Consider the following 16495-nt stretch of genomic DNA (forward strand, 5'->3'; position numbering starts at 1 on the left):
GAAAGATCTACTTTATCGCAGGCAGTGGCAGTGTGTGAATGATGATATCGGGATCTGAATTATTTTGGCCCACTGCCGATAAAACATTGAAGTATGAATAGCTGTAGCTTATTGCACTGTTCCGGGACATGCCTTTGTCTTTTGTCATGAAAAATATGTAAAGTTTGCATGCTTAGGGTTAACCTAATGACTGGAAGCACAGGGAAACAGCTTAGCCAGGCTATGTCAATCTCTATGGTCAATCTACAAACACACTATGTACCAGTTTCACAGACATGGATTAAGCCTAGTTCTGGAATAAATTGTACTCTCAATGGACAATCTCCATTCAAAATTCCATTTAGTCCAGGACTTGGCTTAATCCATGTCTGTGAAACTGGCCCTAAATGTGTTTGTTTAATCCATACAAAAACGTATATGTCAATTTAAAAAAATAAATTATCATGTTTACCACAGGCACCTTTTTAATATTGAGAAGGTCTTACATATGATTTTTTTTTTACTTTTTCATACCTTTACAGTAGTAAATCATTAAAGGCCTATTTCACAGAAAGAGAAATGTAGGGTTAGACAGTGAGACCATAAAACACTCTTTCTGCTTTTTCTCAGGCTAGGATGAACCAATTTCAATTTGTTTTGCACATTTATACTACATAGGATCTCAGAATTCAATACACCTTCATATTCCCACCGGTGAAATAGGCCTTTAAGACTCTAAACCAGCTTCCACTGACTGCAGAGAAGAACACACCCTGGGTATTTGTGGCACATTTACTGTTCATTCTTCCAGTCTGCCTAACCAGCAGCTCCCAGTACCTTCTGCAGGTCTGCGATGGCCTGCTTGAGGTTCTTGGCCTGTTCATATCTCTCCTGCCGCACCGTGTCCTGCTTCTTCTGGTCCAGGAGACGGATGATGTGGGCCACTTCAGGGTCCTGGTACATGTCAAAGGCCAGGTCATCAAAGGGGGAGATGGACTCACATGTGCTGGGTGTGAGAAGACCGCACACAACACATTTTTAGAAAAATACTAAAAACAACAATTTGCGGTTGATTTTTCTACACATGGACAGCTTTCAGTCAGTCAGTCTGAGCTTCTTGCACTTGTTGTGCACAATACAACATGGTGAATTAAAATAAAACCTCATCATGGTTTACCATTTTGTGTCCTGCGTCATTTAACATTATGCCAATGCAGAATTTTCTCATCATCAGATAAAATAGGTTCTGGATTTGTGCAATTGCTGATCAAAGGGGGAAAACACTGAGCAGCCCCCCAAAGGAGTGAGACCCTGAGGTGAAACTTATATATCTATAAAGTTTCGTAATGTGTTTTTCCTATTTGCACGACGGCCACCTGCATTGTCTTTTCAAATACGAGTGACCTTGAATGCCTTATTGGTTGGCTTCCAGACTAAATGGCTTTGTTGAACAGTGTTATTGTCACAAGACAAAAGCAACCGGGGTTCAATGGCCTAGCCTCACCCCATGAAGGTCGTGTCCAAGGGGGCTTCCAGCTGGGTACTGTTGAGGTAGTGTTCGATCAGCTGCTCTCTGCTTGGCTGGGGGGAAACAGATGGACAAATGACACACACGTGTACATATACTGTATACCCCTTGTATCACTGTGCTAAGGAGGACCTGACTCCCTGGGCCTTACAAAGACAGTTATACAACTATGTACACACACACACACACACAAACCCAATCATTAATCAAAACCATATTTGGAGACTAGTTATCCACTGCATACACTGTTATCTCCTGAAATGTCAGATGGCCAGTCATTATCAGGACAGAACACAGTGGCTTCTGATGACATCATCTTTGAAGGACTTCATGAACACCAAACCAGACTTTATAAAGATGAAGGCTAATGGTTAATGTTTAAATGTGACAGCTGTGCTCTTCCTGGGATGACAAGTCAAAATGTCGAAAGTGATGATGGCCAAAAAATATGTCTGACCTCCACAGAGCAGATTTTCCCAGCATTCCAAATCACATACTCTTTCTTTTTTCTATTCTACACACTACATCTGATCATAAAAATAATCTAGTTAGGATGCAGTAGGCATACACTTGGGACATACTTTTACTTATTTATTTCATCATAACATTGCGCCTTGATCTTGCCTCTTGCTTTTATATCCGTCGCATCCCTGTTTGTTTTCATATGGAGGCTTCGTCGATGTGACATCACTTCCGGTGTGCTCTGGATTGTGGGTCAGAATCGCCCAAATAGGATGCTGTTTTTTCAACACTAAAAATCTCGGCCGGAGGTAGTAGACATCCGGGTATTTTTCACCATACTAAATCTGGCCACACAAATCATTGACATCCTAAATCTTTTTTTCTACCATACTTAAAGGAATACTTCACCCATACGGAACCAGCGTTCTATCATTATAAAATAACTATTATAATATAATGAATGAGGTTTTTCTTCCCTCAGTCTTCCCTTATTCTTCCCTTGGCCCAGCCGTCCTGTTAATCCTAACCCTTACTGTGATGTCACAAGAAGGAAATTGTAGGGTTAGACAGTGAGACCATAAAACACTCTTTCTGCCTTTTCTCAGGCTAAGATGATCCAATTTAATTTTGCACATTTATACTAAATAGGATCTCCGAGTTCAATACACCTTCATATTCCAACCGGTGAAGTAGGCCTTTAATAGTAAATAGTATTGGTATTGGAACGCAGGGTTATAGTTAATGAAGGCCATGAAGGGAAGTCAGCATGTATCTAGACAGTGATAAAGCTTCTCCAGTCCACTGCAATGGAGTGAACTGAAGACAGGATTCTCAAAATACCAATATATCAAATACCTAGACAAATTCAAACCAAAGCTATAGGGAAGTGAGAGAGGATTTTTTTTTGTTTGCCTTTGGTCACAGTTTGGATGAACCGACACACTTTGAAGTGGCACATTACTCAAACAAGCTTTCTCATCCCCATACCCACACACACACCACAGTAATAAACACGACAGCTACCCCACATGACAGACAAACGAGAACAAGATCTAGCCGACCCTCCATGAGAGATCAGCCGCAGTGGTGGAGGTGCTCTGAGTCGGATTAGTGGAGCAACAATGCACAGCTTGTTCACTGGAATCTGTGCAAGTGTGTCTTTCCATGTGTGTGTGTGTGTGTATGTGTGTGTGTGTGTGTGTGTGTGTGTGTGTGTGTGTGTGTGTGCGTGCGTGTGTGTGTGCATGTGTGTTTTAAGGTGCTCTCTCTCCTCCAGGACCTGTCCGTCTGCAGCACTATCTGATTACACTGGCTAACTAAAGGCCTCCTGTGTGATTACATACTGTCCTCCCTTTGTGTCTCATTACTACATTCCTGACACATACTCACACACATCATTCAGGTAAACACGTGTGCCTATAGACATACTTATACACAGTATATAATGTATATATGTTTTGTTTTCATCCTCATTCGTATTAACAAAATTAACATGAGAAAATTGGGCAATTGAAAATGTCTGGAGCATATGTCATCATAGCAGGAAAATGTGTGTGTTAAGAATCCATTTTTTTTTGTTTAATTATATTTTATTATGAAAAAATTAATGATGAGATGACATGCGAGACAACAAAATTTGACCTGTATTGTTAAACAGACCCGTTTCCCTTCCCCATGTCAAAAGTTCAAACTTTCTCATGGCTGATGCAATTTCAGGGGGGACGGATGAGAGAAATGTCAATCATCCCCTATTCTAAGTGACTGATGACAGAGCAGTGTCTCACTACAATCACAGCACAACAGCACCACCTGCTGGATGGAAGCTTTAGTGACGGGTGTGACAGGTGAAAAGAGTTGCTGCTGACTTACAATTGTGTTAGAAGCATTGCCATCCAAAGAATCCCCCAGAATATTAATGGCAACCAAAGCAACCTGAAATCATAAGCAGATGTTGGTGAGGGTTGACTGAAGGAAACAATCAATGCATGATGATGTGTTGGGCGTTGAACTAGGCGTTGAACTATTTAACTGCAGTTTAAAAAGATAAGGCTACAATTAAGACCACAACCAACAATGAATGTATCCCACTGAAAAGTATTGATCTAGTCAATCCCACATAAGCTGTCCAACTGCTGTAAATACTGACCAAAATGTGTATTAATCCACTGCTGAAAGTAGGCCCAACCAAATGCAATACCTACTCCTGTTGCAGTTATGCATTTTGAAAACTACAGCGGCCAGCTTTTCTTTTATTTATTTTTTTCCTTTTTGGCATTTGTATGATTTATTAGAGAAATAATAGTAGATAATAGATGCGAATGAAGCATTTGAAGTTGAGGGTACAACTGGAAAGATGATATGAGGTCATTAATATTCAAGAGTGTTTAATAAAGCGGCCAATAAACACAACATTTTAAAAGCCACACAATTAGATTTTAGAATGTGCTCTGAATACCAGTACCGGATGTTGTTCAGAGGCTCATGCATCAGAAATCAAGACAAAATAACTGGCGATTTAAAAATGATCTAAAACATCCAGAGCTGTTATTAATGGTGAGTTGAATATGTGTGGTGCATTGCTATGGTCTCACACAGTACCTGATTGTAGTGATTGTAGTGGTTGGTGTGGTTCCTATGGAAGGTTATTCTCAGGTACGTTCCAATGGCGTCTACGTGGACAGACTTCAGCTCCCGAGCTTTGAAGCCTGTCTTTTCATTGTCAGACAAAGACACGTAGCTGTAAAGAGAGTTACAGTTCAACTGTTAAGTTCCATTACATGACATGCATGTCATTTTTCCCCAAAGCAGTGCCCCACACGGACGCTGCAAGTTGTGGCTTTAATATAATAAAGCCACAACTGTCAGAAACCATCCCCTTAACATCCACCTTTGAAAAGCTGTAAACAAAGGGTATCTAAACAAAGGGGCCCACAGTAGCTAGCCCCATGTCCGCTTACAGAGCCTAAGCTAAGTGTATTAACACCAGTCACGCACACACACAGTACAGACAGGTAGCCGATCGTGAGGAGATATTCACTGATTATGACAAAAAGTGATTTTGACAACAAGCACTCTCCAAAATCGTTATTAATCTCAGTTGGTGGCTGCTTAACTATAACCAATGGCTCTTGATTTATTACAGCAAAATGTCATAACCTAGACTATCAAATAACCATTTAGAAAACCAACATAGCTTGCCTACATGTACCTTCTTCCTAGTACGGTCAGTTAGATACAAAATTATAACCAGATGAAAGGAACAAAACTAGGGTGTCTTTTTAAGGGCCTCATCACCAGGCGCCTAAACAGGGCTGTCCTTTGATGACCTGAGCAATTTATGTTCATGATTGCATTATGCTGCAACACCCAACACTCAAAATCCATTTTGTATCAAGCAAACAAAAATGTGCAGCCCCTAGTAAGAAGAATACACAAAAGGTTGCAGGTGGAGAGACTGAGCCTACCCAAGCCTGCGAAGCTGTGCGGGGAACCCTTGGGTGCTTGTTTCTGGGAGGGTTTCTCCAATGTGGAACTCCACCTTGGCTGGGATGAGGTACTGGTGGGCCAGCAGCTGCAGCTTCCTCACCCTGCTTCTCTCCACCAGCTGCAGGGTGATGTGCTGAGGGTAGGGGCACTGCCTGTGAATATATCAACAACACAATGTTGACTTTCTTTAAGACGTTAAAGGTGAAGTAAGCAATTTATTTATGTTCATATAATTTTATTCATACAGTGATCACTTATATAGTGTGCACGTTTCATAAAGCCGATCTCTCAGTCACCCGCTCTGCATGTAATCGTCAAATAAACTTTTCGGGGATCCCACTACTGATAACCAATCAGACGAGAGAACGCTACAAACCGGTCTCACTGCCGGTGCACGTGCAGAGCGACATATGGGTGAATGTGTATGCGCCTACAATGGCGGAGCAGGTAAAAATCCTTCCCGCAATGTCTGTTTTGGTAGTTTACCTGCTAGACCTCCAGCCATTGACTGTGGGCGCGTGGACCATGAGCTCATTGGCATTGAAGTTGTCCTCGTGACTTGAAGAGTTGACCACAGTGAACCCTATCTTCCTGGGCATCCCTCTGGTGGACACTGACAGAAGAAAAAGAAAGTCTGATATCTAATGTCTGAAGGTGCAAAGAAAATTCCATTAGTGACAATGTTGAGATGACGCTGAGGGTGATTTCGTTCCTCTATTTATTTTTACAGGCTTGGCAGCCAAGCCGAGCGTGTTTGTGAGCGTCTGAATCTTCCATCATAATGACATAGTACCTAGGGCTGCTCTATTGACAGCAATGACATACAAATTAACTGTTGGATGTATATTGAAAGTCAAGTTTAAAAATTTCAAAAAAGTATATGTCGCTAACTTGAGACTGCATTGTATTATGGAAGTGTTCTTGTAACCTACTTGTGTTGAACATTTTGAGAGTATTCATCTCTCTCAGGATACTTTGGTTGAGGATTCTTGAGCGCTGTCATGACACTTTGTCCATCAAAACCACTAAAACAAGGCACAATATTTAATGTTTCATACAAGTAAGGCTAAAACTATATATTGGTCACTAAACTTTACCATTGGGAGTTTTGACTATAGGATGTAGAAGAAAGTAGTCAGCGATTAGAAGGCCTTTAGTAGTTAAAGGCCTACTTCACCGGTTTGAATATGAAGATGTATAAAAAAAACTTACTTTGTAAATATTACTGTGATGTCTTTTACTGTGACATCACAATAATATTTACAAAGTAATTTTTTTTTTAACCCTATATTTCTCTTTCTGTGATGTCACGAGAAAGAGAAATATAGGGTTAAAAAAAACACTCTTTCTGCCTTTTCTCAGGCTAGGATGAACCGATTTTAATTTTTTGTTGCACATTTATACTACATAGGATCTCAGAATTCAATACACCTTCATATTCAAACCGGTGAAGTAGGCCTTTAAGAAGGAACAGAAAATCAACGCAGATTAATTGACTTCCATTAGTGTAATACAATAATACAATTAAGACTATTAAAACGACCTCTGTTTAACTAGCCATTTTAATGATCTGCTTGTGTGCGCTGAGTGTATAGTAGTGTATATTAATATGGCGGGGTGGAACATGATTTATTTAAGGGTATACTTCATTCGCATAAACAGAACATATTATAAGGTTAGCTTACACCGGATCCTAACTGTGGCGTGTGGCACTTTTCAGGGAAAATAAACTACTCTGGACATGGCAGACCCAACCCTCCATGTGTAGAACAGAGAAGCCTTTCGTGCTGCTGACTGGAACATGTTGGGCGGAGGGCATTAGCTTGTGCTTATAACCTGTAAACTGCTCAATCAGCTAGTCTTAACAGTAGCTGTATTGTAAAGGTATTTTAGACCAAGTAAAATCCAATACACGTCCTGACAGTTGTAATTCTTTAAGTCTTATCTTTCGGTGGCTCACATTTAAGATTAAATACAGGATTTATGGCCTCTGTTTTCAAAAGATATCTTACCACGAACATCACCGTAATGTTGTCACCTCCTAGTCCCATCCCATCTCCATAACCACCGCTGACAACAACCTGGGCGCGCGTGCGCGGTGTCAGAAATGACGGTAGTCGCACTGGATTCTGGTCAATGTCGTTTTTCGGTCCGAGTAGTTTTTAATAGAACCAGTTATCTTTTTAAAGCTATTTCAACAACTATGTTTGTAGAATCATTCTGCCCACATCTAAAGACAACGTTCGTGTCGATACATTTTTTTTTTAAACATTTTATGCGTTTCCTCAACGTCTTCCTGTTCCTCCGGAGGAGCAGCGCGTGCCACCGGAAGTCAGCTATTTGTCTTCCAAACTAAAAGCATGTAGCGGTGACTTCATGCTTCATACTCGCCAGCTCTCTCAATGCTGCAGTAAATATGAAGAAGGAGCAAGCAAATCTTAGATTCCTGATATAAATATTTCACAAAAGTAAAATATATATCACGAATCAACCTGAGATGCACAGACATTTTATTAAAGCTGACAAGTCTTTAATTGTCTTAGTTGTATTCCTCCTTCCACGGCGTTGAAGTTATCTCTACAACTGTCTGATTACATTGATTATATATTGCATACAATATGCTTTTGTAGTTGTTATTTTTTTATATATAATATTTTATCTAATTATGTTTTTTGTTGTTTTATACGACGTTGTTTATCCACAAACCTAAATGTCAAGAATGTTATAATTTATTGTGAAATGTTTTAGCGGATATCGTGTCTTTTGGTGTCTCGGATAACTAGACAAGTGGTGTACTCTGTACTAGGCAGCATGGATGACATGGAGAATTGGCCAGAAGTGGAGAAAGCGGCGTCTGGGAAGAGACGGGAGCTGGTTTTACAGGATCAGCCGGTGGACGAGAGGATCTCCTCTAACGGGGGGCTCCCCTCCGCCATCTACTCCCTCACCCTGCTCAACTATCTGGAGGTGAGCCAGTGTCCCAGTCTGACGGAGATCCACGAGGACATCCAGAAGCTGACCAACCTCACGAGCCTCATCCTCTGCCGGAACAAGATCGCCTCCGTCCCGAACGGTGTCTTGGGTCACCTCAAGTCCCTGAAGGTCCTGGACCTTTCAGTCAACGACCTGTCCGTGTTGCCGGAGGGGATCGCCCAGTTGAAGGAGCTCAACACCCTCAATGTGAGCTGTAACCGGCTGGAGGTGCTGCCACAGGGACTGAGCCAGTGCACCAAGCTCTCCACCATCAACATCTCCAAGAACCGCATCACTGCCTTCCCTGACGACCTCTACTCCGAGAAACTGGACCTCCTCAGCTCAGTGGTCGCCTCCGATAACTCCATTGGACAGCTGAGCGGAGATGTCAACAAGCTGTCTGCTCTCAAGGTGGGCCACTAGAACCTGTTGATGCCCACCCACAAATAATTGTTGTTACACCACATGAATTTTATTTTATTTTATTTGATAGGGAGGGACATATGGTACCACATAGACACTTGAGCAACACATCTCCAATGTAAAGCATCACATGATTTAAATGCTATTGCTGATTGCTGATTTTCAATGCCCTAGAAGGGCTTTTAACCGTTATCAAATTCAGCAGCTCTGGTAAAGGACAATATTGTATGCCTTCTTTAGTTGCCGATTTGCTGCAAGTCTAAAATTCTCATAGCCTAAAAACATTAAAACCAGATTTGGTTCTGCAGAAGAGACTTTTCACAGGGTATAGCAGATAATTGGCATATAATATACAATGTCCAAAAAGGGGATTTGTATTTTACACACCAATCAAGTATTCATTCCTCGGACCTCCAGTGATTCATTTTACCATTAATCCACCTGTTAATTGTCTTCACTACAGCTGACTCTTTTTTTTCGCAGCCATTTCCATAAACTTAACTCATCATGACATGTCCTTTGCTTTTGTCCACCTGTCTCCCCCCCCCCCCCCCCCCCCACCACAGGTGCTGGATATGTCCAACAACAAGCTGAGTGAGATCCCTTCAGAGCTGAGCGACTGCTCTAAGCTGAAGGAGATCAACTTCAAAGGCAACAAGCTCCATGACAAGCGCCTGGAGAAGATGGTCAACGGCTGCCAGACCAAGTCCATCCTGGAGTACCTGAGGGGCAAGGGCAAAGGGAAGCAGGCAGAGGACGGGGGAGGAGGAGACATAGACACTGGTAAGATAGGGCTGTAAGGCAAGGCAAGTGTATTTATATAGCACAATTCAGACACAAGGCCATTCAAAGTGCTTTACAGGGGCAAGATTAAAATACATAATACACATCAGGAAAGCGAATGAATAGAAATAAAAAATGTAAAAGCTAATGAATAGAAAAAGAACATTTAAATCAAATAAAAATTGCAGGTTAAAATGGAAACAGAAAAGTCTTCAGACTTGATTTAAAGGAGCTGAGAGTTGCAGCTGACCTCAAGTTTTCTGGAAGTTTGTTCCAGATATGTGGAGCATCAAAACTGAAAGCTGCTTCTCCTTGTTTAGTCCTAACTCTGGGGACTGTAAGTAGACCTGTCCCAGAAGACCTAACGGCTCTGGATGTTCATAACATATCAGCAGATCAGCAATGTAGCTGCTCTCAATCCCCCACACCACATAACGATTGTTTCGCGGCACACCGATACGATGGTTGCTAGTATCACAAAGTCTGACTTCGATTCGATTTAGAGGGGCTGCGATTGATATGAGACAATATCATATGCTTATTTAATAGAAACCTGTTGCATTTATGTTAAACTTTCAACTAAAATATGATGTAACCATTTTATTTCTGAGCTCTACCATATATTTAAAACAAAATAGTTTTTTCATTTTAAATATATCTCTATAAATATATCTTTTTGGTGGAAGTAGTATCACACACACACACACAGACGTTCAGAGATATTGTCAAAATAAAGTCATATATTGAAGATCGGTGTTTGGACCTTGCATCGTTACGGTTCCATCCTTCCCCAATGAATGGATGTATCGACCCCCCTCCCCCCTAGGTAAGAGGCAGCAGCAGAGGAAGAAGAAGGGCAAGATGGCCGACAAAGAGGAGCAGGAGGTGGAGGAGCTGAACAAGATGGTGGTGAGGGTTCTCCACGTGTCCGAGGCTCCTGCAGCGCTGACGGTCACAGTGAGCGCCGCGGTGAAGGACGTGCGGCCGTACCTGGTGTGCTGCGTGGTCAGAGGCATGAACCTCCACTCTGGGAACGCTCTCAAACGCTTCCTGGTGGCACAGGTAAGGTCACGAGGCCAGTAGGGGCGCGGGAATCTCTTGGCCACCTCACCATTCCATTCCATTCTGATTCAGAGGTTTAACGATTTGATTCTAAACCGATTATCGATGCATCTCGATGCAACAATTTTTCGATGTACATTTCCATGCGTGATTTTAAAAAAAACATCTGAGTTTGCTACTCAGAGTTTGCTAATCACTTCCTACTTCTGTGATGATCATTAAAGACAATCAACAGATGAATTACCTTCTCTAATATTTTAAAGTAGCCGATGCAGGTCGTATTGGTTTGCTGCGCTCAGCAAATTTGTCGCCAACTCGCACATGTGTTTGAGCAGTGGCCCCGAAAGTACTAGTAGGGGTGCATGGTGGCGAATTTAATTTAATAAAAAAATGTATTCCAATTATTGACTTATCTGCATCGAGACGGAATTGTTCTAGAGAGAATCGCGATGCATCGAAGACTTGATTTTTTTCCCACAAGGCAGACCATTATTGAAGTGGTTATACGCAGTGCAGTGTAGGCACCCTAAAGAGTCACTCCTTGCTGTTTTTTTTTCCAGACCAAGCTTCACGATGACTTGTGCGGTAAAAGGACCGTCGCGACCATCGCCACTCATGACGTGCAGCTCCTCAAAGCGCCCTTGGTTTACGATGTCAAACCACCCACCCAGCTGAAGGTAGGCTAACTGACACTGTACTGTTGGCTCATTGTGTTAAGATTTGAATCCAATCTTTACTGTTAGGTGTTTAAAACTTGAATTATTATTATTATTTTAATTTTTTTCAAATTACGGATTTTTGAAGCTGGAAAAACGATATTTTACTAGTATTCAAATCAAAAAATTATTAAATTTTTTCTCGAGTTCACAAAAGTATTTTGTTGAATCGTCGTGACTTTGTTTCAGTGTTGTCCATGTAGTCCTATATAATTGTTAGAAGTTAAAAGCACTATTTAGAGAAAAACCTTTCACCCGGTGTTATGTCAGATTGTGTCGCTGGGTCGGAAGGAGCTGACGGCCGTGGAGCTGATCAGACAACTTCAGCTGGAGGCCGACGAGCTGAGGAAGCAGAAGAAGAGGCAGAACGTCACCGGGCTCCACAAGTCAGTATACCATACCGTATATTGGGAACACTTCACCGAGCATTGAACACATTTACAAACTGGTGAAAAAGGCCAATAACATTGTATGGGACTATGCACACCCCCTGGCATCCATTATAGACTACTGCTATCTGGTCGTCGTTTCTGCCTACCCCTTACAACCAAGAACAGATCCAAATTCTCTTTCGTACCACAAGCCATAAAAGCCTTAAATCAGTCAAAATAAGCTAGATGTCCAGCTGGCCTGGTCATGTCCAAAGGTGTATAGTGTATTGTAGTGTGTGATGCATGTTCTTCATGTCTGTCAGTGTCTGATGTATGGACTATTTGTTTGTGTCATATGTCTGATGTCATGTCATGAAGTGCGACTGTGCCGCAAACCCAACTGCCACACGGGGACAATCAAGTTATCTGCTACTACGTATATAATATGATATCATACCATATATTTTATTGTCCCCTTAGGGACATTTGTCTTGGACTCAAAAGCTGCATAGCCTACATAATGGAATGCCTTGACAGTTACATAAACCTAAACTAAACATATATACAGACAATACAGCCCCAACCGTTCCAATCACAACAATAAATAGCAGTACATGAAGTATCGCACACATCCCGTGGCAGCATGTTGTTTAAAAGTTAATATCATAGTGGCACTCGTCTTTACACCACCAGATGTGTCTCTGTCGGGAGGGAAAGTGTCTGGGGAGATCCTCATTAGATAACCACAGGCTGGAGGCTAGGGTAAACGTTTTACTTTTCCCAAACCTTTTGTGTTGAAGACACAAAATAAAACACAGCTCTTATGTTTGAACACATGAGGGCAGTATAGGTATTTTGGGCCCCAGCTAAAGTCTGTTTGTGTTTGAAAGTGTTGTCTTTTACCTCCTTTTGTTGTTTTTACAGATACTTGCAGATCCTGCAAGGCAAAGAACAATATCCCTGTCTAGTAGACGCAGAGGGACATGTGATCTCCTTCCCACCCATTACCAACAGTGAGAAAACCAAGGTGTGTGTGTTTGTCTATTTACATCCTATTTATATCATAACTGTGTTCTATCAGAATGTGTGGAACTGATGCAATGAATGCAGTAATACATCTGACTGACAGGCATATTGGCCGATGGTTTGTGCCCACAGTTTCTCAGTGTCAGTGCATCATATAGCAGGAATAATAACACAAGTTGATTTGAATGTTTTTGCAGATCAAGAAGACGACCAAAGAGTTGTTCTTGGAGGTGACGAGTGCAACCAGCCTGCAGACCTGTAAAGATATTATGGACGCCCTGATTGTAGTAAGCTCCACATCTTCATAGATTTTTAAAATTTAGGTTATACAATGTATTTTAATGAATCCAGGGCCCCAGACTGGACCTAACTAATCTGGAATATTCAATCATTTCAAAGTCTTTTTGCGTAGAAGATTTGTGGCACTAGTGGGAAGCGCATGGGAAGTTTGGTTGTTAATGAATTTAATACGGTAATATTTTAATGTGAACAAGTGGCCAGATTGAACTTCACATGCTACCGTCATGGAAACAGTTGTTGATAGGGGATCTGGTACTGGATGGACTGACATTACAATGTTAAGGCCCCTGCTGGTGTGAAGAAAAAAGAAGTTTCATTAATCCCAGAATTGCTTAACTGCCCTCACCACTAGACCTTTTTTTAGTGATATATATAAAACAGGTAGTCTCATTGATATCTAGGTATCTTTTTCAAGACACCCGTTGTACAATACAAGATAAACCCATACATTTAGGGATGACGAAGACAAAACATTTTGCATTTTCACAAATGAAGAAAAGCATTAACAAGTGTGAATATAGTTACATAAGTGCAACCTTTTTAAAATGTTCAAGTGATGCGACATTGTGCTCCCACAATGCAATGCAAATACAGGAATGGTGGAGCTGCTTGCTGCTGGAGAAATTAGAATGAATAGTTGGTGCTGGTAACAGGATCCAGAAAGAAACAGAATGACCCTTTATTGTCATTGTAAGTGCAAAGGCCTACAACAAAATAAGTATTGCGAAGCCAAGTACATTTTATTTAATTTGCACATTTACAAATGCTGAGGCAGTCCAAGATGCTGTACAGAAAAAAGGGTCAAATAAACGAGTATGCAGTACGGAATTTGGACATTTCAGGTCCCTTTCCCCACTCCTGATTTTCCTGCGTGCATCTTTAAACCCTAGATAATTACATGGCGGCACAGACTTTACGAAGGGTAGATCTTTAGCGTCACAGTGACTCTGTGGTGCAGTTTTACACAATTCGTTTTGAAATACCGTTTTAAGTCCATCCCATATATCTCCTATGCATGCAACGAAAAATGTTGCTGACGTAACTGAATGGCATTCCCTCCCTGCGTTCCAATGCCCATTCTTCCATACTATGCCAGAAAAAGATTTAGGATGTCCCAATACATGCATGTTAATTGTAGAATGCTGGAAATACATAAATGCGATACTAACTCCAGTAGCATTTTGGTGTATTCGCCTTTATTCTTGACATTTCTCGACATAATGAAACAAAATCTATCTGACTCTCCTGTGGCCCTTAAACTCTTCTGTACTTTAGTATGTAGTAAAAAGAAGAAGTATGTGATTTGGAACTCAAGGCCTGTTTTGTTATTTTTCGTCCACAGAAAATGGCCGAGTTGAACAAGTTCACTTCAGAGCACCGGGAGGAGGAGGCTGGGGCTGGGGGGTCGGACGGGGAAGGGGCGGGCCCCCAGGAGGAGAGCTCCAGTGAACTGATCATCCAGCAGGTCAGAACACTGGACCAGGACGGGAACCTGAAGGTCGCCTACCCCTCCAAGACCGACTTCTCCAATGACGTCGGTAGCAACTTGACGGTCATTTGGTAGCCGGATCATCTTTGATGTTTACACTCGATTACGTGCTATATGAAGTCACACTAATAGATCACCATTAAAGGACGTTCATTATTTTTTGACAACATGACATCCCTTTACTTCAGGGAGTGCACAGGGGGGAAAAAAAATCTCATCTTCTAGGACTTTTTAGTGATTTAAAACACTGATCGGCAGGATTTCCCAGTACTAAGTTTTTGCCTGTTTATGACATTATGAGTTATGACATGATAAATGTACAGCTTCTCTGACCCACATGGAGTAATACTGTAATAAATCCTTTTGCCGCTTTCTGAAAGCAGGATCAGCATGCAACGCCGTATGTCCGAATATCCTTTATTTTTGTATTATTTACAAAGCAAAGATAAATTAAAAGTAGTAAAATGTATTTCGTTCAAACTGCCATTGAGTTTAACTTGGACTGGTCACTTACAGTATATGTAGTACTGGCAGATGTCTATGACTATGCATTACAATGACTTACATTTACAAGTGTTCTCATTTATTGTATTTCAAGTGCGTTAAAGTGCGTATTGGAAGTTAGATGCTGCAGTGAAGAATCATATAGGACAAACATTCTAGTATACTACTCTAATATTTGGTTTTATAAATCTACACTAGAAGTGGCCTCTGGAGCCGTTTTTGTGATACAATGTTACTTCCGCATCTCAAAAAGAGTTTTCGAATGTGACGTAGCATGGGGTCGACGAACATACTAATCCATAGACTAGCTTGGTGCGAAACAATGGTAATAGGAGGGAGATTGAGTTATGGTGAGAGGAAAATCAGTGGAGTTTCGGTCTGGAAAGTGACTGGCATTAGCTAGAGTTAATGTTAGCTTATGACAGAATGCTGTCCATATTTCAACACTTAACAGTCAATCACTTTACAAGTATAAGGTTATGAAGCTGCATGACGTAACTCCACATTACCTCTTGCATCACTACTGGAACGAGCGAGCGAGAGACAGAGAGAGCAAGCGAGCGAGCTAAAACAGAAATTACGACATTTACCTCATACACCTTTTGTTTGATAGGTGCCTGTGTGGGAAAGCCAATGAGCTCAGCTGAGCAGAGCATGTGCTACAGGGACGTGGATACATTCTGGGCTCTGGTGGAGACGCTAAACCCCAGACCAGACATAACATACTTGACTCAGTATCAGGTTTACTTTTGAGCCCCTTAGTGCTCCAGATAGCATACCTGAGCTTCAGACAGGAGCATGGCCCTCTGCAGGCCAGCAGACACGAGTATGTCAATCAGTATAACCCATAACAGAAACTACTTTCTCCAATTAATTATTCCACACCATGCAGCTAATGTGTCCACAGGAATTGTCCGATTTTTTTCTACAATTAGAATATAAGCCTTGAGGGCCAAAGTAAAGTAAATGAAGTACATCTTGATGCAGAGTATTGATAAATCCGACCAACTTAACATTTAGAAGAGTCTTCTAAATATTATATTGGTTGGATTGATCAATTTAAACTTGTGAACAAGTATTTCAGTAGACCAACATGTGTATGATTGAAAATCAATATTTCTAGATGCAGAACAGCTGGATAGTGTGTATAACCAATCAGCAGTCCTGTGCCCGAACATTCCATAAAAATTCCATGACTGACTGACTGTTGCCATGGATAAAGTTTAATACATTCCCACACAGTCCTGGCAAACATTCTAGACAGTAAAAACACAGTTTTTTTTTCAACTCAGTTTAAAAACATTTATGAACAATAAATTTCAATCAAATTTTTTTAAAAGCTTATTGAGGCACCCAACTTTGATATTTGATATCTATAGATTTGTACTATTTC

General features: G+C 41.2%; 2 protein-coding genes across 2 annotated transcripts in view; one reads left to right on the plus strand and one right to left on the minus strand.

The window, feature by feature from the left end:
• Positions 1–6439, minus strand: part of cep104 (centrosomal protein 104) — a 52752-nt gene extending 46313 nt beyond the window's left edge. Inside the window, exons 1-7 of the mRNA XM_080030835.1 lie at positions 6388–6439; positions 5942–6068; positions 5434–5607; positions 4568–4706; positions 3839–3901; positions 1484–1560; positions 817–985 (exon numbers count right to left, since the gene is read on the minus strand). Coding sequence (XP_079886961.1) covers positions 817–985; positions 1484–1560; positions 3839–3901; positions 4568–4706; positions 5434–5607; positions 5942–6068; positions 6388–6415 — 777 coding nt within the window. The 5' untranslated portion in view covers positions 6416–6439. The remainder of the gene's footprint in view (positions 1–816; positions 986–1483; positions 1561–3838; positions 3902–4567; positions 4707–5433; positions 5608–5941; positions 6069–6387) is intronic.
• Positions 6440–8233: 1794 nt separating this feature from the next.
• Positions 8234–16281, plus strand: lrrc47 (leucine rich repeat containing 47). The gene is made up of 9 exons (XM_080031843.1): positions 8234–8839; positions 9418–9634; positions 10461–10696; positions 11257–11373; positions 11683–11798; positions 12708–12810; positions 13007–13096; positions 14452–15195; positions 16226–16281. Exons 1-8 carry the CDS (start codon positions 8267–8269, stop codon positions 14671–14673), a joined length of 1674 nt encoding a protein of 557 aa, XP_079887969.1. The 5' UTR covers positions 8234–8266; the 3' UTR covers positions 14674–15195; positions 16226–16281.
• Positions 16282–16495: the final 214 nt, after the last annotated feature.

The sequence above is a fragment of the Ammodytes marinus genome (genome assembly GCF_949987685.1).
Source record: "Ammodytes marinus genome assembly, chromosome: 7".
In the NCBI taxonomy this organism is placed as follows: Eukaryota; Metazoa; Chordata; class Actinopteri; order Uranoscopiformes; family Ammodytidae; genus Ammodytes; species Ammodytes marinus.

Excerpts from the sequence above, each read along its gene's own strand:
- lrrc47 (XM_080031843.1), top strand. The coding sequence starts at position 8,267 with ATGGATGACATGGAGAATTGGCCAGAAGTGGAGAAAGCGGCGTCTGGG. Across the intron at positions 9,635-10,460 it reads AGGAGGAGACATAGACACTG|GTAAGAGGCAGCAGCAGAGG; the intron begins GTAAGATAGGGC and ends CCTCCCCCCTAG. Across the intron at positions 13,097-14,451 it reads TTATGGACGCCCTGATTGTA|AAAATGGCCGAGTTGAACAA; the intron begins GTAAGCTCCACA and ends TTTCGTCCACAG.